The 18,808-nt window shown below is 54.0% G+C and overlaps 2 protein-coding genes across 29 annotated transcripts; one reads left to right on the top strand and one right to left on the bottom strand.

Moving 5' to 3' along the window:
- Positions 1-596: 596 nt before the first annotated feature.
- TRIM63 (tripartite motif containing 63) lies at positions 597-5,723 on the bottom strand. 13 transcript variants are annotated; one of them, XM_083809828.1, is made up of 9 exons: positions 3,774-5,723; positions 3,506-3,672; positions 2,344-2,512; positions 1,962-2,057; positions 1,599-1,832; positions 1,433-1,455; positions 1,135-1,259; positions 959-1,036; positions 597-819 (listed from the first exon to the last, which is right to left on the bottom strand). In XM_083809828.1, the coding sequence occupies exons 1-9, from the start codon at positions 3,930-3,932 to the stop codon at positions 809-811; spliced, it is 1,062 nt and encodes a 353-aa protein (XP_083665954.1). In that variant the 5' UTR covers positions 3,933-5,723; the 3' UTR covers positions 597-808. The 13 variants fall into 13 exon arrangements, 8 of the variants coding, with proteins under 8 accessions (XP_083665954.1, XP_083665955.1, XP_083665952.1 ...); XM_083809829.1 differs by having other exon boundaries at positions 2,344-2,509; XR_014575018.1 differs by lacking the exon at positions 1,433-1,455 and having other exon boundaries at positions 1,572-1,832.
- Positions 5,724-5,884: 161 nt separating this feature from the next.
- On the top strand, positions 5,885-18,808 carry PDIK1L (PDLIM1 interacting kinase 1 like). 16 transcript variants are annotated; one of them, XR_014575022.1, is made up of 5 exons: positions 5,954-6,111; positions 7,596-7,897; positions 10,553-14,614; positions 15,977-16,026; positions 18,274-18,808. XR_014575022.1 is itself a non-coding variant. In XM_083809838.1 (3 exons), exons 2-3 carry the CDS (start codon positions 7,613-7,615, stop codon positions 11,294-11,296), a joined length of 1,029 nt encoding a protein of 342 aa, XP_083665964.1. In that variant the 5' UTR covers positions 5,885-6,013; positions 7,596-7,612; the 3' UTR covers positions 11,297-18,808. The 16 variants fall into 16 exon arrangements, 3 of the variants coding, with proteins under 3 accessions (XP_083665964.1, XP_083665962.1, XP_083665963.1); XR_014575023.1 differs by having other exon boundaries at positions 16,423-18,808; XR_014575025.1 differs by adding an exon at positions 15,241-15,361 and having other exon boundaries at positions 15,977-18,808.

The raw sequence follows: 18,808 nt of genomic DNA, 5'->3' as shown, positions 1-18,808 counted from the left end.
CCCAAAGACACCCCAGTTCACCACTATGGGAAGCCCTCAGGGCCCCCCCGGTTTAAATCCAGCTGCACAACAGCTGACGGGTGAAGCTGGGGCCGCGCACAGGGGTCAGGGTCAGACACCCCCCCCCCCGGCAGCAGCTGCTGCCTGCCCCCCTCCGAGAGCAGCGTTAATTGCTCCGGGGCTAATTGCAATCAGGGCACAGCCCAGAGCACCGCTCGCTGCGCAGCCTCAGTTTCCCCTCGAGCAGGGGCTGAGCTGAGTTTGTGTTTTTGCAGGAGAAGCACACCCGTGAGCTCAGCTGGCAGCTCCATGCCGAGGCCGGCCCCATTTCGGGGCTGGCACAGCCTGGACCCCCCCTTACCCCCACCCCATGTTCCCAAACCCTGGTGAGCGCTGGCCCCATGTGCCCCAGTCACCAGGGGATAAATCCTGCAGGGTGCTGACCACTTAAAACCCCAGCACGGGATGCCAGCACTGCTGGAGGTGTTAATGAGGCTGAAAATTAGGTGCTGGACCTGCCCTGGGAAACCCTCCCACATCCCCAGAGCCCATCGCAGGGCCAGTGAGCCGAAAATGAGAGGCAAGAGAGGGAAAAATGCCCAAAGCACTGGTTTTCTTTATAAAATACACAAAATTCAACTCCGTTACAATTATATACAAAACAAGGAACATATAAAACGTGCGGAATAATCCTTTGCACCCGTATAGAAAAGTGTCCTGTGCTGGAGCAGCCGTCGCCTCGCCAGGCAGCCAGCCCCCATCGGCGCGTCCCCAGGTCCCGTCGCCGGACATCCTGCGCCCGCCGCGGCTACTGGGGGGCTGCGGGAGGGAGAGGGTGGTGGGTGGGTGCTGGGGAGGGATGGGACCCCCAGTAAATCCTCCCTGTTCCCCCCATTGTGTGGGGGTGCTCGTGGCGGGGGCTCCGCCATGACACCGGCACGGAGGTGGCCGTCCTTACCCGTCACCATCCTCCCGGGCGCTGAGTCCCCTTCTGTCTCTTCCTCCACCTCCTCGTAGAACTCCTCATCCTCCTCGTCTGCAAAGGGGCACCCAAATGTCAGTGAGGGGCAGCTGCAGCGGGGCCCCAGCCGCTGGATCCCAGGAGCACACGGGGGGGTTTTGGGGCTGAATTACCTGCTTCGAAGTCCAAGGCGCGGACGGCGTCGGCGAGGTGGTCCAGGCTCACCGAGAAGGAGTCCATGCTCTCGTAGCCTTGCTCGATCTTCTCCAGCCTGCCACCTTTTGAGGCCTCCACGATCCTGTGGGGAGAGCACGGCCATGGTCCTGCGGCCCCCGAGCATGGGGACACCCCCGGCCAGGCTCGCGGTGCTCGCCCCGCTGCTCCTTAGCCCCGGCTAGCAAAGCCCCACGGCCAGATCCTGGCCCTGGGACAGGGTTGGGGAACACCGAGGTCTCCAGTTTGGACACTTACGTTTTAATGAGCTGCTTGGCGTTCTGTGGGAGCAAGAAAAAAGGTGAGGGTGTCAGAGTGGCACCACTTGGGATGTCCCCATGCCACCGGGATGTCCCCGTACCACCAGGACCCGGCACAAGAGGCACCCCACGGGCACCAAGGGGCTGTGGGGCTGGGGTCTCACCATGAGGAAGGCGGCCTCCCCGTTCTCCTCCATGGCCTGGATGGCTGTCTCCACCAGCCGGCTGGACTTCTCCAGCTGCTCCTTGTACTTGTGGATGAGGCCCTGCACGAAGCCCGTCTTGTCCTCCTGCTCGCGGGCGATGCGCCCCAGCAGCTCCGTCTTCTTCTCCTCCAGCAGTGCCACGAAGGCGTCGAAGCGCGTGCACAGCTCCCGCTTGGCCGCCTCGCTGTTCTCCTGAGGGGACAAGGGACAGCCGTGTCCCTCCAGCCCCTGCGTGTCCCCTCCCCGGGGCTGCCTCCTCCGTTCGCTCCGGCTCCCCGCAGCACGCCGGGGTTTCGGGGGGCTCGTTTCCCCGTCCCTCACCTCGGTGCTGCGGCAGGAGTCCTCCAGCTGGGATATGATGGTCTGGATCCGGTCGTTCCCCGCCACCAGCATGGAGATGCAGTTGTTCAGCTCGCTCTGGGCAGGGACAGACGGACAGAAGCAGCTTTAACCCCAGCAGGGTAGGGATGGGGACTGCCGGGATGTCAAGGTCCATCCCCTATCCTGACGTGGGGACGGGCCGGGAGCCGGGGGGGCATCACTGTATCCACCACTCTAAATATAGGGCTGTCTCCTGGCTGAAGTCAGCCTGCTGACTATTAATACCCCATGAGCACGTCCCAGTGCTATTTGTGGCCACCCTCAGCACATTGCCCGGAACCTGCCGTGCCCCCCCATGGCCCCAGGTCCCCTCCTGTGGCACCTTCTGGCCCTGGAAGACGCTCTGCAGAGGGGCGACTTCGCAGTCCTTGTGGGCACCGAAGACCTTGCACATGGAGCAGGTGGGGACCTCGCAGGTGACGCAGTAGATGTTGATCCGCTCGTCCTCGTGCTCCTTGCACATGGGGTGCTCCCCCTTCTTCAGTGGCCTGCTGGAGAGAGCAGCCCGGCCGTGGTGACGTCCCCGTCACACCGATGTCCTCATCACACCGATGTCCCCATCCCGGAGACGTCCCCATCGTGGTGACGTCCCCACGGCAGTGACATCCCATCCCCACTGCAGTGACATCCCCACTGATGCTGCAGAGCCACCCTACAATCGGGTCCCCTGCGCCTCTGCAAGCCCAGTACACCCCAGTTTGCACCGGTCCGGCACTGGCCGTGGCAGCGGTCGGGGGCCGCGCTCCAGGGATGCTGCACAAGCGCCTAATTTTAGAGCAGCACTGCTGGCATTTATTATTATCACCCGACGCGTGACCAGAGCGGGGGCTCCAGGGCAGCTCGGTGGGGGGGAGGGTGACAGCAGTTGAGTCCCCAGTGGGGGGGGTTTAGCCAATTCACCCCCCCCCCCCCCCCGGGGCCGCAGCCACCTGCCACGTGCCATCCGTCCCCGTCCCCATGGCACCGGAACAATATTTACAGTGGCGCAGGAGACCGGGGAGGTGAGCCCCTGCGTCTGGGTCCCTCAAGAAGACTTCACCCCCCTTTCTGTCCCCCCCCCAACACTGTAACCCTGCTGCTGAGCAATGCCTTTACCCAGCAGGGTCCCCCCTGACTGTCCCCCTGTCCCTTATCAGCTCCCTGCTGTCACAAGCAGAGCCTGGATTTGTCCCTCACACCCCTTATCTCCAACTGAAAGCCTCGGCTGCAGAGTGCCATAGGGGGAGGGCAGGACTTGTTCTTCTGCCACCCCCCCAGGGTCCCAGCGTCCCCGGTGAGCCACCAGACCACAGACCCGAATGGCATGGGAGATTTGGGTTGGGAGACGGAGATTTGGGCTGGGGCGTGAAGAGGTGGCTCTGGGGATGAAGACGGTGGGGGACCACCAAGCCAGCCCCCCAATTTCTCGCCCAAAGCAGAATCGCCTCCCAGGCACAACGCAGGGCTCTGCGACACGGCCGTCCCCGTCTCCCCGTGGGACCAACCTGGAGCACTCCTGCTTGTAGATGTCGATGATGTTCTCCACCAGCAGGTTCCTCTGCAGCCCGTAGACGCCGTGGCGGTCCAGCAGCACCTCGTGGCGGCACGAGGGGCACCGGAACCGGCCCCCCGGGATGATGCTGCCCCGGCTCTGCCAGCAGGGGTTGGCGGCCTGGAGGGGGACAAGGACAACGGGGGGTCCTCAGGTGTCCCCGCAGAGCAACCCGGAGCAGGGGAGCGGGTCCGGGGGTGGGGGTGAGGTCCCCATCTCACCTGGAAGACGTCGTTGGCGCACTTGCGGCAGAGGTTGTGCTGGCAGGGCAGGATCACCACGGGCTTGCTGAACATCTCCAGGCAGATGGGGCAGAGCAGCTGCTTCTCCAGGCTCTCCATGGGGCTGCCATCCCGCAGGATGCTGGGCTGGAAATCCATCGTACGCGGCACCTCGTCGGAGCAGCCCCCGCTTCTGCCGCCGGCGCCCCTCGCGCGGCTTTTTATCACTCGCTCGGCGTCACGTGGAGCCCGAAACCGCCGGCCGGCTCGGGTGTCCGGCGAGGCACCGCCACCTGTCACATGGCGGTGACAATCGGGGCGCAAGGCCGGCGGTAAACAAGCCGGGGACAGGCTGTCCGCGTGGCCCAGCCGCCCATGCTGGTGGGCAGCGGGGCCCCGTGGGGGGGGGACGGGGGGGGCTGGGTCCTACGTGGGGTTTAGGGTGAGGAATGGGCAACACCAAGCTGGTAGTGTGGTTTGTATGGAGCATCTCCCTTTGTACCCACAAAATGTGAGCGCTTTTGGGGCGCTAAGCACACATAGTGTGGGGGGGCTTTCTGGGTGGATGGCAGCACTGTGCTTGGTGCGTGCAGCCCCCCCAGACAGGGCATGGGGGCTTCTCTGCACCCCAAAATGTACTTGGCAGCCCATGGGGAGCTCCCCAAGGCTGGCACCACCATGCTGGCACAACCCGCGTGGCCGGCCGTGCCCTCTGCTTGTTTGCAAAACCTGACCCAGAAACCGCAGCAGGAAAACAGCAGCATCGCAACCCCTCCGGAGCTGCCCCAGCTGGGAGCGGCCCCGATCACATTGCCTGGCGGTAAACAGGGTGTTCTTCCAAATCGCAGCACCGGTGCACAGGGAGACCTGTAAATATTAGCAGCTGCATGAGGAGAGCGGGTAATTATAGCGCCTTGGCTGCGGGTCACAGGGGACGGGGTGGGACGGGGCGGCTGCTCTGCAGCCCGCAGAGCCCCTGGGCAGGGGGTGCTGCGAGCGCCAGCGCTGCTGCAGGCTGCAGGCATGCGTGTGGGGTGCAGGGGTGCCGGTGTGCACAGGGTACAGGGGTGCACGGGTACCTGTGTATGGGGTGCACGGGTGCTTGAGTATGGGGGGACATGAGTTTAGGGGTTCAGGGGTAGCTGGGGATGTGTGGGTGCACAGGTACATGGGTGCATGAATGTATGGGTGCAAGGGCACAGGGGTATGTGGTACAGGTGTACATGGGTGCATGGGCGTGCAGGGTGTGTAGGTACACGGATGCACAGGTACCTGCGTGCAGGTGCCCATGGGTGCACAGGTACATGGGCACACTTGTGCACAGAGGTGTAGGGGCACACAGGTACACTTGTGCACATAGGCACGGGGTACGTGGGTGCAAGGGGCCCTGTTTTCACTGCAGCCAGCCCCCCGGGGCAGGGCAGCCTTAGGGCTGTTTTGTGTGCTCCTTCCGGACAGGCTCACATGTCAACCAAGTGACTGTGCAGGCACCGGCCAAGCACATCTTGCAAAATTGTCCCCATTTCGGCACTTGGGGCTCTTCCAGGGAGGTGTGTGCTTGGAAGCAGGGCTGGCCAGGCACATGGGGGGTTGGCCACCGGACGGGCACCCGTCCCCATGTCCAAAACTTTGCCCTGCCCAAGGCTGGCATTGATTAACTAATTGCTCCTGGACTTGATTAAGGGGATTCACGGCAGAGGACGGGTTTTAATGCTTTAATCGGCTTCCAAACCCTACAAGGGGCTCGTTGGCCCCTAATTGGCTTGGGGCAGCTTAGGCAGGGCTGTGGGGCACTAATCACCACTGGGCTCGTTACCAATTAACCAGGGAGTGATGTGGGAGCTCTGCTGTAGTGGGAGCACATCCGAAGGACCCCCACGGGCTCCTCGCAGGACCCCCACAAGCAGCAGCCCCACCGCACCCCAACACCCTCAAGGGGGCTGCGGGACCCCAGCTGTGACAAACCCACAGAAATAAGGGAGAACAGGGCACAGAGAGGGGGGACAGCTCTCAGCCAGCAGCTCCACAGAGAGCTAAGGCGCCACAAAAGGCGCGAGGGACCCCCGTTCGCTATTGATTAACGCCGGGCGATTGATTAATTAATGACACAGAACTGAGGCGGCCGGGGGCGGTGCGAGGGGCGGGCCCTAAGATGGCCGCCGAGGGGGCGGGCACTAAGATGGCGGCCGGGGGCGGGCCCTATAATGGCGGCCGGGCGGCGGCAGCGCGGCAGCGCTGAGGTAACGCGGGGGCCGCGTCCCCCCTCTGTCATAGAGGGACATGGCCGCGGGGTTCGGGGCTCCACGGGGAGGTTCGGAGGCGGCAGCCTCCGCCTCAGGTGTGTGTGCGTGGAGCCCCGCCGTGAGGGGCTCGGCTACCGGCGGCGGGCAGGGCCCTGTGGGGCCGCTGCTCCTCAGGCCCCGGTGCTGGGGATCGGGGGACGGGGGGACGGGGCCTCTCCGCAGGTAGCCCCGGGGCTGCGGGCGCTTTCTGCTCGCTGAGCACCGCGGGGTTTTCCCCGGGAGGTTTTTGGCCGCTGGTGAGGTCGCAGAGCCCTGAACCCCTCCGTGGAAGCGGCCCTGGCTCCGTGCGAGCGTTGCTGGAAGCGTTGGCTGCAGGGCTTTGAGGAGAGCTTTGAAGGGTCCGCGGTAGTATTGCCCTGAGACTGATGATACCTGTCTCTCTCTCTTTGTCTCTTTTTTTTGTTTGTTTTGTTTTCCCTCCAAAAAAATAGTACCTAAAACACTGGAAATACTTGAAAGCTCCCTCCTAATAACAGGCTCTTTTGATGTGGTCCTTATTGCCTGGTTTACTAACCTAGAGAATTACATTTATCACTGGCATTCTTGCAAGCTATTTCTGATACACTAGCTGTGATATCTTTTTTTTCTTGCATTTCATTCTGTTTGACCAGTGATATTTGGCCAGACAATTTTTTTCTGTCTATAGGCAGTGTCCCATTTCGGTCTGTTTGTATGGAGGCGGTGCTGGTGTGTTTTGATTTGTAATCCTTGAGGGAAGTGCGCAGGGAGGTTCATAAATCTGTGGCAGTGTTTGGTGTTTTTTTCCTGAGTGTGTGTGTCTTGTTTTCCTTACAGAGCAATATGCTTGTTTTTGTTGAAGTCCTTACCCCGTTGAGCAAAGCTGCAAGTTAGGTGCTGGGTACAAGCTTCTGTAATAAGTCGCTCTTTTACTCTTTTTGTAACAATAGAATTCGTACAGATGAAACCACTTGGAGCATCATAGTAAAATTAAAAGTCTGTGAAGTATCCTCTTATCTTAGTACCAGAGGAAACAAAAGCATTATTAAATCCCAACAGGAATATTTATCTATGCAATTATGTTCTTAAAGACAGCTTTATTTAAATCTGTTACTCCTCAACCACAGGCTTCAACTAGAACCTCTTCTCTGCTCTCCCAGGCGTGGATGGAGAGCATGACAGAGTGCTGTTACTCACGTAGACACTCACAAAGGACACTGAGAGAAAGGAGTAGGAGAGTACATGATAATCCTGTCTCAGCACAGTACAATTCTAGGTTTGAATTGTTGCCTTCCTGAAAACTGAGCTGTATTTTAAATCTTAACAGTCCCACCAAAGTGATGCACTTTTAGCTAGCCCTTAAGAGGTCCAGGTTTACAGAACAACTTCTGAAATATTCTAGCACTCGAACGCAGCGTTACGTTCCGTGCAATGCCCAGAGGTGCTGCCCTGTTAATTGAAGGGTATTGATAGACTTCATATTGCCACGCCATATGGGGGAAAATGCAGCTCAGTTCTTGTTCATAAGTTATAGTTCTGTGGGTTTTTCCCCCTTCCCCAGAACCCTTGATCTTGAAGATGGTGAGTAGCCAGCCTAAGTACGATCTAATACGGGAGGTTGGTCGTGGCAGTTATGGTGTGGTGTACGAAGCAGTCGTCAGGAAGACCTCTGCCCGGGTCGCTGTGAAAAAGATTCGGTGCCATGCTCCAGAGAACGTGGAACTAGCTCTGCGTGAGTTCTGGGCACTTAGCAGTATCAAGAGCCAGCATCCCAACGTCATTCATCTGGAGGAGTGCATCTTGCAGAAAGATGGCATGGTGCAGAAGATGTCCCATGGCTCCAGTTCCTCCCTGTACTTACAGGTACATGAAGCTGAGGTAACGGGGTGGAAGCGCTTAATATGGATGTGCAGCTGGGAGGGAAGGAGATGGGTAGCTAAGACTACTTTTGAGGTATTCTTAGTTAGGAGAGGGTATTTTCACGTCGCTGACACCCAAGAGCTACTTTGTCCTCAAAACAGCATACATATTGAACAATCACCTGTATCTTTTAACTTAAAGCCATGCCACTCTAAAAGACTCCAGGATGTGCTTTGCTAATTTGAGGAAACACCGCAGGTAAAGCACAAGGGAGTTGATAGAAGTCCCGCTGCAGGGTTAACAAGTCGTACTAGTGTCTTGAGACAGAGCTCTGAAGAATTTCTTCCTCTCGGATGCCCTTAGAGGGGAAGTAGCTGTCTGATTTCTTAAAGAATTTTAAGTGTTGGCTTCCTAAATAATAAGCAATTGCTAGAGTACATGGAGCTGTTTAAAATTCTTTGTGTAAATAACTGGATCTCTTCAAAGAGAAGCAAAGGTATGATAAATAGTGGAGCGGAGGAATAAATATTGCTTTTCCCTGTGTGGCTATTATAAGCTGAGTTGCCTTAAAGTTTGAAGGCACATACTTCTGGAAGAAGTACTCCAGTATATTTCAAGGGAGAACCTTGAAATCTCGTCTGATTCATTCCCTTGTCAGGGATCTGCCCCAAACTTTAAGTCAACCCTTGACAGAAACTTGTCCGTTTGGTTTAAAAAGTCAGTAGCCTGCTCAATGTTTATTGTTATCCATAGTTGACTTTTATTGTTTTGGTTTTTGTTGTTGTTGTTGAATGCCTGGCACAGGGCCTTTTGTTACTGGACATTGATTTGACAGCACTTCACGGCTGTCCAGATCCCGTTGTGCTGGGTGCTGTATGAGCCTGAGAGCGAGGACTCTTGCCGTTGTGAACTTGCCATAGCTCGGTTGTTGTTATTGGCTGGCTTTCATGGAGGCATTAGGGTAAAACAACTCTGCTCAGCTCATGCAGGAGAAATTAGTGCCTTACCTTCCTAGTTGTTAGTGGATCCCTGAGATACTGCATGAAACTTGAAGACAGCTGAACAGGGAGGAGTTTAAAAAAGGGGGTTTTGAGGGGAAGGCTGCAGGGTGGAACTGCGAGGTGGGGGGAGAGCTTCCAGGGCACCTGCAGCACTGATTTTTGCTGGTAGTCTGTTAGTAATGCAGTGCGTAGATCTTGCATGCGCGTGGGGCACAAGTGCTGCAGATTGTTTTCCTCTCCAGAGAGCAGAGAAGGGCAAAGGGCAGGGCTGAGCTGGGCTCGCTTTATAATAGCATATGCTAAAATAGAGAACCCCAGATCTCCTGTGGTGTGCCCTCTCCTCTCCCTGCCCCAGGTGCTATTACATTACAGAGCTGGGCTGGTGCAGTGGGCAGCAGGCTGGCTGGGAAGGGGGTGTCGGTGTCCCCTGCAGTGCTCTGGGGCAGGACCTAAACTAGTGTCAGCTCAGCCAAGCTGATTTAGTGAGACCTGGGGACTAGCTTGGCGTCCGGGGTAGTTTTTGCTGTCCTGATGCTCTGAGCCAAAATACAAGGCCAGCTTCTGTAAACCCACGTGGAGGGAGGAACTGTGTGTTGGTGTGCTCTTGGCAAGGAGGCTCCTCCTGTGCTGCCATACCTTAATCTCCTGGTATTGACTCTGAGCCCTGAGTACACAGTTTTCGAGTTCTAACACGGAGTTACTCCTAAGTTAGTCTGGTTTGAGTACTAGCCGTGCTTGTAATTCAAGATAGCTATAATTTGCTACTAATTTTGCTCTTGAATGGAAAACACCACTTTTAAAGAAGTATTTTAAAATGTCTCTCTAAATATTAATAACTACCTTAATTTTTGGAAGCCTGTAGAAGCTACATTTGGTTTAGTAAACATTTGTTTGCTACTAACAAATAATGTCAAGTCTTAGAGCCAGCTCAGAGGAGCTGAAAAGGCAAATGTGTAGCTGTGTAAACAGGGTTAGCAAAAGCGACTGCTGGTTTACTCCTGCTTTTTGTATGAAGTGGCTCTTAGAACTAGCTGCTGGAGTCATTCAGTGCTTGTGTTCTAGGAAGTAGCTGGTGAATAATGATGGTGAGAAAGGTGTTACTTGCAACAGCTGTTCAGTTGTTCCTGTAGATTAGTGTTCTCCTGAGCCAAGAGATCCTTTACTGACACTTGCTAGAATGCCTTCATGTGTAAGGAACGGAGAGCAGGCTTTAAAAACCTATCGTGATGCTGCAGAGGACAAACAGAATCTGCTGGTGCTGTGCAGGGGTTACTCGGAGCTGTGTTTGTACACGAGGCTGTTAGCAAAATGGGTGGGACAGGCTTTGTTGGGGTGGGACGCTGCCCAGCTGAAACAGATGGGAGTGAAATAGCCACTTGGTATCTCTCAAAATACTCTTATCGGGGTCTAGCTCTAGTTTCTGGGCAGCAGTGTGAGCTTGATATGCTTTCGTGCACACACAAATAAAGAGGCTGTCAAATGCTTTGTGATTTTCTTTTAAATCATAAGCTCTGCATTAACCTTTACTTTTACCGGTTGCGGTATCTTACTCTCTGGGTTGTTGAGAGGAAGATCCAAAACTCATGCATTTTTTCCATCATATCTTTATATTCCTGTGCTCATCAGGTAGTTATGACGCTTCTCTCCCTTGTTGCAGCTTGTAGAGACCTCGTTAAAAGGAGAAATAGTCTTTGACCCCAGAAGTGCTTATTACCTATGGTTTGTAATGGATTTCTGTGATGGAGGAGATATGAATGAGTATCTGTTGTCCCGAAAGCCTAACCGCAAGACCAACACCAGTTTCATGCTTCAGCTCAGCAGTGCCCTGGCTTTCCTGCACAAAAACCAAATTATTCATCGTGATCTCAAACCTGACAATATCCTGATATCCCAGAGCAGGATGGATGCTAGTGACTTGGAGCCCACGCTGAAAGTAGCTGATTTTGGGCTGAGTAAGGTGTGTTCGGCTTCAGGACAGAACCCCGAGGAACCAGTCAATGTAAATAAGTGTTTTCTATCAACTGCATGTGGGACTGACTTCTATATGGCCCCCGAAGTCTGGGAAGGACACTACACTGCCAAAGCAGACATTTTTGCCCTGGGGATCATAATCTGGGCGATGCTAGAAAGAATCACATTCATAGACACAGAAACAAAGAAAGAACTTCTGGGGAGTTACGTCAAGCAGGGGACGGCGATCGTGCCTGTTGGGGAGGCGCTTCTAGAAAACCCTAAAATGGAGCTACTCATCCCTGTAAAGAAAAAATCCATGAACGCTCGCATGAAACAGCTGATTAAGGAGATGCTGGCTGCCAACCCGCAGGACCGTCCCGATGCTTTTGAACTCGAGCTGCGATTAGTCAACATAGCTTTTAAAGACTATGGCAGCTGGGAGACGTGACCCGCCGAGCAGCCCGTCTCTTGGTAGAGCTGCTGCTGGCCTAACTGATGGTGCAACTTCGTGGCAGTAAAAGAAACGAGCCTGATCTCAAACCTGCGGGTTTAGTTCCTTCCGACAGAATTTTGGGTTTCATAAACTATCAGAATGTGAGTTGGCCGTTGTGTTAGCACTGCGTCGATGTGTGTGTTACCAGGATGTCCATATGCAAGTGTAAGACGTGACGGTGTTCGTTTGTGTACGTTGGCAGTGGGATGTCTTAAGAGCTGAGACGTGGTTTCCAGCAATATCTCAGAGTATTTCCTACATTCCAGTTTCCTATATCAGTATTAGGAACTCTCATGGAAAAAGAGGTTTGCATGCTGGCAGTGCAAATCTTCAGGCTTTGTAAAGTAATTCTGTGTATATATTTATGTCTACGAGTGACTGGGAGCGTGTGCCTGTAAGTGTGTTGCATTCCATGGGGAAATGACACTTCTCTTAAATTATTTGCTGTGGGTCTGAATGATTGGGGTCTGCTAGAACACCGGGTGAGGAAGACGGGTGAGAAGCATTCCTTCTTCTCCAGTCCTGGATAACTTTATTATTTATTTTTGTTATCTAATGTTAAAGATAGGGTCTGAGACTTGACTTTGTAGACAAAAAAAAATACAATGCAAGGGTATCAGCAGCTTTAAAAGTGCTGAGGTGGTTGAGTTTAGCACTTCCAGCCTAATGAGCTCATCACTGTGGGAGTCAAATTACAAGTGCATGCAATCAGGTGCTGGCATGGTGGCTAGTTCATTAACCATTCAATTCTGCTTTCCCCTACTAATCAAATACTTTATTAATCCATTAATCTACAGCTTCACAACATGCTCCCTCCTTTAAACTAGAATCCAGTAGCAAACTGAGTAGTTACGGTAGAGCTTCCATGTGAAAAGGCAAATCCCTGATGAGGGAATCCGGCAGCATAAAGCATTGTTCTGAAGATTCTCCAAAATAATGGTTACGGCACGTTTTTCTTGTTAAGCGGATCTGTTACTGGTCATGGTCTCCCTTTCTGGTGCTGCCTGTAACCTGGTAGCGACGAGGAGATGAAGGGATGGCTGTCTTCTTGAACACACCTCAAATACGGGAGAAAACTCTTAGTGATCAGTGGAAGGCGTCTCAGACTTGTGCAGCAACCTTGGCCCATCTTTGGATTTATTTTCCTCCTTTTAATAAGTAATATTTAAAACCGCTGCCAGTAGGAAAGAAAGCTTTGGAGCAGCTGGAAGGCTGCTTATCCCCCTTCCGTACTGCACAGGAGCATGTTCACGTGCTAAGAGATGTTTCATTTATGCTACCTGACACTGCAGGCCGGACAGAAGCTGCTTTGTGCTGGTATAACACTTTTTTTCTTTTGGCTGCAGGAGCATGACCTTTCCCATCAATCTGACCTTTTGGAAATGTAGTCCTTAAAAAAAAAAAGCAGTTTTTATTAAAGCTGCAGCAAAGGTTGTTTTTTCTTAATAAAATCAATTCAATACTTTGGTTTTCTTAAATCTTACCTGGAAACTGCCATGAAACCTGAAACTCTGCCCAGAGTGAGAAAGCAGCAAAACCAACAAATCCATAGGAGAAGCAAAGGTTTCTGATTCTACCGGACTTCTGAGGCTTGACAGGCTACAGCAGGAAGTTCTCACCTGCAGGCCTTGCCTGCCGAGTGTAGTCCTGGTGGCAGCAGTTACCTGGGGGTCCGTAGTGGTTAATTCGTAGTTTGCGTCACTTGGTGTAAGGCAGATTGCCTGAACAGTGATGCTCAGACAAACATATTTTCCTGTCTCAAAGCAAAACAATATTTAGTGTCTAGATGAGCTTTCCGAAGTGACTTCGGGAGGGTGGTGCTGCGTCACACCGAGGTGTTTGGATCCAGCGGAGTGCCTCCTGCCTGAGCTGGCAGGGATGGAGGCGAGTGCATCGTGCTGAAGGTACGGCCTCTTGCCTGCACGGATGTCCCAGCACTGCACCGTCCCTGCAGGGAGCTTCGTCTGTAAAGGAAGCCTGGGAGCCTCTCTGAGTAATGGGTGACGAGGAGAGCTCTGTTCCCGTGTTCTAGAAGTGGAGGTCTGCTCATTCTCCTGTCTTAACTGGGCTCGGTACAACTGGAGACTCAGCTTGTTAGGAGGAAAGCGAACCTCTTGCTCCCTGTGCTAGCACCTCTACAGCACTTACATCCCTGCGTGGTCGTTCAGGGAGGCTGCGTAAAGCTGAGGGTAGGTAACCTTTCAGGTCAAACTTTTGAAAATGCATTAACTTCCTCCTCTCTCCTGCCCACCCAAAAGACAGAATCAGCTCTGTTAATCTTAAGGTATTAATCTACTCCAGAATAATAGTACTTACCGGTAAGGCTCTTTGCAAATAATTTGATTCTCCTCTGAAGTACTTCAAAGGATGAGCACCAAACGTGCTGCCTGCCTGCGGTGCAGAAATGAGTGCTAATGAATGCACAAAAAACTTGTTTTTTGACTCCCACAGGATGCGTTTGCACTGATTGCCACTTTAAAGGGTGGGGGTACCTGAAATCCCTCGCATGGTGCTTAGCCTTGCTGTTGGGTGACACCGAGCATTTCCTTGGCTCGTTGAATGACAGTCCTTGAGGTTTGTGTTCTGTTTGATTTTTGTTGTCTGAGGTCTCTGTTTTCAAACCTTCGGTAAAGCAAACTGTTGTAGCAGCTACAGAACTATTCACCAGCGTGACACAAAGTCAAGATACTCTTCGGCACTCAGAAAAGGTTTTTTCAAATCTTTCTTTAAAAATTGTAAAATATATTTTGTGCAGAATTTATAATGGGGGAGATTATTGTGTAATTTATTAAGTTCATGACCTTTTTTGAAATAAAACCTGGATTTCGATGAAGCTTTTGAACTCTCTACCGAGAAATGCTTTCCTTTCGGTCAGCACAATGTCACCCAGGTGCCAGGCAGGCTGCAGAAAGGTTTACTCGCTCTGCTAGAGGAGTAGTGAGCTGTAGGAGTACTCGAAGTGCCTTCAGGGTGGAAAAGATGCTGGGTCGGCCAGGAGCTGTGCTCACCGTGTGGGGGTAGCGGCGGTGCCAGGCTCTGGCAGGTACGCTACGTGCTGCTGGAGGATTTGCCAGAGCCCGGCGCTGCTGGATGTGCCTGCAGCTGGCTTCTGGACCAGCTGAGGTGAGCCCTGGCTGTGTGGAGCCTTCTGCTGAGCCTCTTAAGAGTCAAAGCGCTGCTCCTCTGGGTGTGCTGCTTCCTTTTCAAAGACGGGATTAAAGATGGAAGAAGTCTCGCATCCACTGCGTGCTTGAAGCTGTTACTACAAGCAGAGTGAGTACCACCCTGGGCTGCATGGAAATCTCCGGCAGCCTGTCTGCTCTGTTACTGGTATGACTGGATTTGAGGCTGTGAATAGATGCTGCTGCTTTTCTGGGCGCTGCTGCTCCTCCTCCCTCTGAAGCAAGCCTTCCCCCCTGCGGGGAACGGGTGCTGGAATAGCAAACTCTCACCCAGAAGACCTCCAGCTGTTCCTTGGTGGGTGAGCCCTGTTCCCCTCTCCCCAGCACGCTGCAATCCCCCATGCAGAGAGCTGAGGGCAGCCGGGTAAAAGCATCCTCCCGCACGCTTCCCTCCTGCGTGCGGGGGCTGAGCTGTTTGATCCAGCCTGGTTTTGTTCGGAGCTGGTGGCAGAACTGGTGCTGGGGCTGACCCAGCTGTAAATGGTGTCCTGGGGGCCGCGAGGTGCTGGCGACCCGCTGGTCTCACACGCCCCGAGAAACCTTAGAAATAAAGGTGAAGAAATGCTATTACTTATACATGGTACAAGAGGCGAAGGTCATTTGCATGTTTTTAATTAAAAAGTGCTCCAGAACAAAGGGGTGTACAGACTGGGAGTGAGACTAGCGCAAACTGGAAATGCCTTAAATTATCCCGTCCTCCTGTTTTTACCCCACCAGCAAACCCAAACCCAGTAGCCTCATGGATGCCAGGTGTGCTTGCATCGTCGCCTGGAGTTTTGTGTTCCCTGGTGCTGCAGGCAGGCAGGTCCCCGCCCGGCCAGGAGCTGTGGTGAAATCTGTAAGTCAGCACAGTCGTTGCAAAAGAGAAAGGGTTTGAAATTTACATTTTCTTTTCCATTAAAGGATAAGCACCTTAATTAAAGGGGAGCGTTGCACCTCTGGTTAGCTGTAAGACCGGTGACTTTAAATACAGACACAAGCTAAATCCCTCCCCCGTAAAATGGAGGAAACTGAACCTACACACTTGAAATATGCCTAGTGCGTGGAAAACGAAAATTAAAATCTCTGAAGAAATGCTGTTACAGACCCTAGAAGTTAAACAAAGCTGCATCTCAGCTCAAATAACCCACCCCCTGCTTTATTTTGCTCGTCTCGCAGAGTGCAGAGTCCTCGGGCTGCGGATTGCCCGTCCCGTTTCCTCGGGCAGGGTTTGGCTGGGAGCTCCCTGCCCCGTAGCGCTGGGGCTGCGAGCTCGTGTTTGTGTTTGGTGCTTGGTGCCCGTTTGAACGCGGCTGTCCGTCGTGCCAGCCAATTACCGCTCCTGCCTGAGCCGCGGCGCGATGGCGGGCGTTGTTTTCTGGGGGAGATGAGGCCCTGCCTGCGGTGGCAGCGCTGCCCGCCCCTTGGAAGGATGCCCTCGCTCTGAAGTAACGTCTCTTTTCCTCTCGTGCAGCGGCTGAGCAGACACGCTCGGGTGGACTCTGGACTGCGGGCAGCACGGAGGTAACCTCTGCGGTGCTTCGCCCCTCGCTGTGCCCGTGTCGCCCGAATCCTCTCTGGGATCCATCGCGAAGTGTTTTTGGTCTTCACTGGTGCCCTGCGCTGTAAGCCCAAGAAGCGGGGTCCCTCGGGGAGCTTGTTACAAGTCTTTAAACATAAACTGCAGTTCGTTGGCAGCTCAGGCGCTGATGGGCACTGACCGGGTTTCGTTTCCTTTTTGCTCGGGGTCTGGGAGCAGTTCATGCAAAGTGCTGGCTATTCTTACACGCAATTAAGGAAGAGGGATCTGTCTCAAGTGTCACAAGCTGTCCTGAGTGCCTGCACTGTATTCGGGGAGGGGTTGGGAGGTGGAAATCTCAGCCCGAGCTGCTGCTGCTGCTTCTCCCCTCTTACCACCAGGTCTGTAAGCATTTGGGGGAGTCGGAGGCCGTCTGCCTCTGTAAGCAGAGCAGGGGGAGCACGGAGAAGCTGAGCGACCCCAAAGATCAGCCAGCAGCCCCAGTGCGTCGCTGCAAGAGGAGCCACGGCCCAGGTGATGTTCTCCTCTTCGAGTCCCTTCATTCCCAGATGAGTTTCCAGATTACCTGGCTGCCTGAAGCAGAAACACTTGCGTAAGGGCTGCAGTCCCCGAGGAGCAGCCGGTGCCTGGGCCCCGTGGGCTGAGCTGGCAGGTGGCGAATTGGAGCTGTGGCTGCCACGGGCCTGGGGAGGAGGAGCAGGAGGAAGGCAACCTCCCTTGGGTGCCTCTCCCATAAATCCTGCTCCTTTCAAATGCTTTAACCAGGTAACGTACGCTGGGTTTGGGTGCTAGAGGGCATGGCTGACGTGCTTTGCGTCTCTTGAAGTGGGTGAAGGGAGCAGCAGCGTTAGAATTGCAAGTGCTCTGGGGTTTGAAATGAAAACAACAAAATGTCCGTGGGTCCTTTGCAGCAGGTGGGGGGTTCAGCCCAGACACTCGTATTTCGGAGACCCCTCTGTCGTGGTTACCTTCCCTTTTTCAACCTGTGTCCGTGGTCCGAACACTGACTGCTTTTGCTTCCCAGACTGGCGCAGGCACCCCAAGTCAGCGAGGTCAGCCTCACCCTGCAGCGTGGTTTGAAGCCCTGCCTGTCGGTAGGGCACGAACATCTGCGTGAGGCTCCGTGTCCTCCTCTCCTGCGCCCAACTGCTCTCCAGTTCCTACTTGCACAAACTTGTGGGTGGCTGCCTTAGATGAGGTGTTGGTTTCAGATTTATTTATGCCCATTTGAGCCCTTGATATTTTTAAACTTGTATAGCAGGCCTTCCACTCCTGCTCTGTCCCAAATACACGTTTGTGCATCTTGAGCCCTCTGGCTTGCAGCCATACAGCCTTGAGCCTGCCAGCTCACTTCGGCTGCTCTCCCCTCTTTGGTATTTACATGGGCCTCAGACCAGAAAGGGCTTCTGTGGGTTGGGAAAGTAAACTGGCAAGTAGAAACAGATGGTGATGTTATCAGTTCCCTCAGTCATGTCTGCACCTGGTCACAGCGGTGTTAAAGTGATTTGCAAAGGAGAAATGCATCTGGAGAGGTGACTGAGGGGCATGTTGAGCCCTGACCACTATCCCGTGGAAAGGCTCAACTCTGGAGAAGTGGATCTCCATATTTACCGTTTGTTTGCAGACCAGGTTGTTATTTTTCAGCTTTTTCTTGTATCCTGGTACATGCTGGGCTCTTTGGGTGTTTTGAGACCTTTCCCGGGAAGCCCAGTGGTGCTGAGGGGTCAGAGCTTCCTCCCTAGGAGGCCACGTCTCTGCATGCCCCGAGCAGACCTGTGGGACGGCAGGTTAAGGACTATACAGAGAGCCCTTCTCTGCCTTTGGAGGAGCAGGGCTGTGAGCTCTGTTTATCCACACCAGATTTCCCTCCCTGGAAATCAGCTCATCCTCCCTGCAGAGGCAGTTGGCCATCGACACCCTCAGTCCTCCTCCAGGTGTGGCTGTCATAGCCTCGGGGCTGCTCCTCTGGGGTGGGTCAGGGCTGCGGCAGGGCCCTGGTGATCTTGCAGAGCTCTTCTGGGGATCTTCTTCTGTGGTTCCTCCTCCTGGAGTCTGCGGTGCGTGATTACGTGCCCACCTCGTACATGTCTCCACAAACTGGGAGAGGGGAGGTCTTGCTGGGAGCGGAGCTGTTTGATCAGGAGCTGGGCGTACTCTGAGAAGTCACTTGGGAGGGGTGAGCTGTGCTCTCGGACCTTTGGGGATTTTCTCAACCTTCTCTCCCATCACAGGCTGAAAGCATCCTCCAGCTGGACCCAAACCTGCGACTCTCCCGTAATCACTGGCCAGGCAGTGCTGAAGCAGTAAGACAGACAGGCTTAATTCAACAACAAGAAACTTGAAGGGGCTGTGTGACTAAGAAATGCCACCCAGTGCGTTTACAAGAGGCTGCTTAATTGGGTAAATCACTTAAATCACTTCCTAGAAACTGAGGTGACAGCCACCCCCCCCTCACCCAGGGCTTAAGGAGCTGCCTGGCCTCCTGATGCCAGGGAGGATCCCTCAAACCGCCCCTTTTGAATCCCCCAAGGAATTTGGCTCGTGCAAATTGTAGTTCAGCAGTAAGTGCCTGCTGCCTGTGGCCCCCCCCGTCTGTCTGTCTGTCTGTGCTGTTCCCAGGGCAGGGGAAGTGGCAGGCACTTGGTGGAAGTGCATCACGGGGACACGCCACAGAAAAAGGGAATCAGAGGCTGCTCTTACTCATGGCTGTCTTTACCAGAATGGCTGCCTGAATTCCGGCTCGGAAAATAAACCTGTCTTAATGAA

Source organism: Anser anser (genome assembly GCF_964211835.1).
Source record: "Anser anser genome assembly, chromosome: 24".
Taxonomy (NCBI): domain Eukaryota; kingdom Metazoa; phylum Chordata; class Aves; order Anseriformes; family Anatidae; genus Anser; species Anser anser.
This window is presented reverse-complemented; position numbering and strand designations above follow the sequence as displayed.

What these genes read in the sequence shown, in the direction of transcription:
- TRIM63 (XM_083809822.1), bottom strand. Translation starts at nt 3,932, where the DNA reads ATGGATTTCCAGCCCAGCATCCTGCGGGATGGCAGCCCCATGGAGAGC. An exon ending in TACAAGCAGGAGTGCTCCAG is followed by an intron (nt 2,513 to 3,505) that starts GTTGGTCCCACG and finishes TGCTCTCTCCAG; the next exon opens with CAGGCCACTGAAGAAGGGGG. An exon ending in GCGTCTTCCAGGGCCAGAAG is followed by an intron (nt 2,058 to 2,343) that starts GTGCCACAGGAG and finishes GTCCCTGCCCAG; the next exon opens with AGCGAGCTGAACAACTGCAT.
- PDIK1L (XM_083809836.1), top strand. Translation starts at nt 6,054, where the DNA reads ATGGCCGCGGGGTTCGGGGCTCCACGGGGAGGTTCGGAGGCGGCAGCC. An exon ending in GGCGGCAGCCTCCGCCTCAG is followed by an intron (nt 6,112 to 7,595) that starts GTGTGTGTGCGT and finishes CCCCTTCCCCAG; the next exon opens with AACCCTTGATCTTGAAGATG. An exon ending in GTTCCTCCCTGTACTTACAG is followed by an intron (nt 7,898 to 10,552) that starts GTACATGAAGCT and finishes CCCTTGTTGCAG; the next exon opens with CTTGTAGAGACCTCGTTAAA.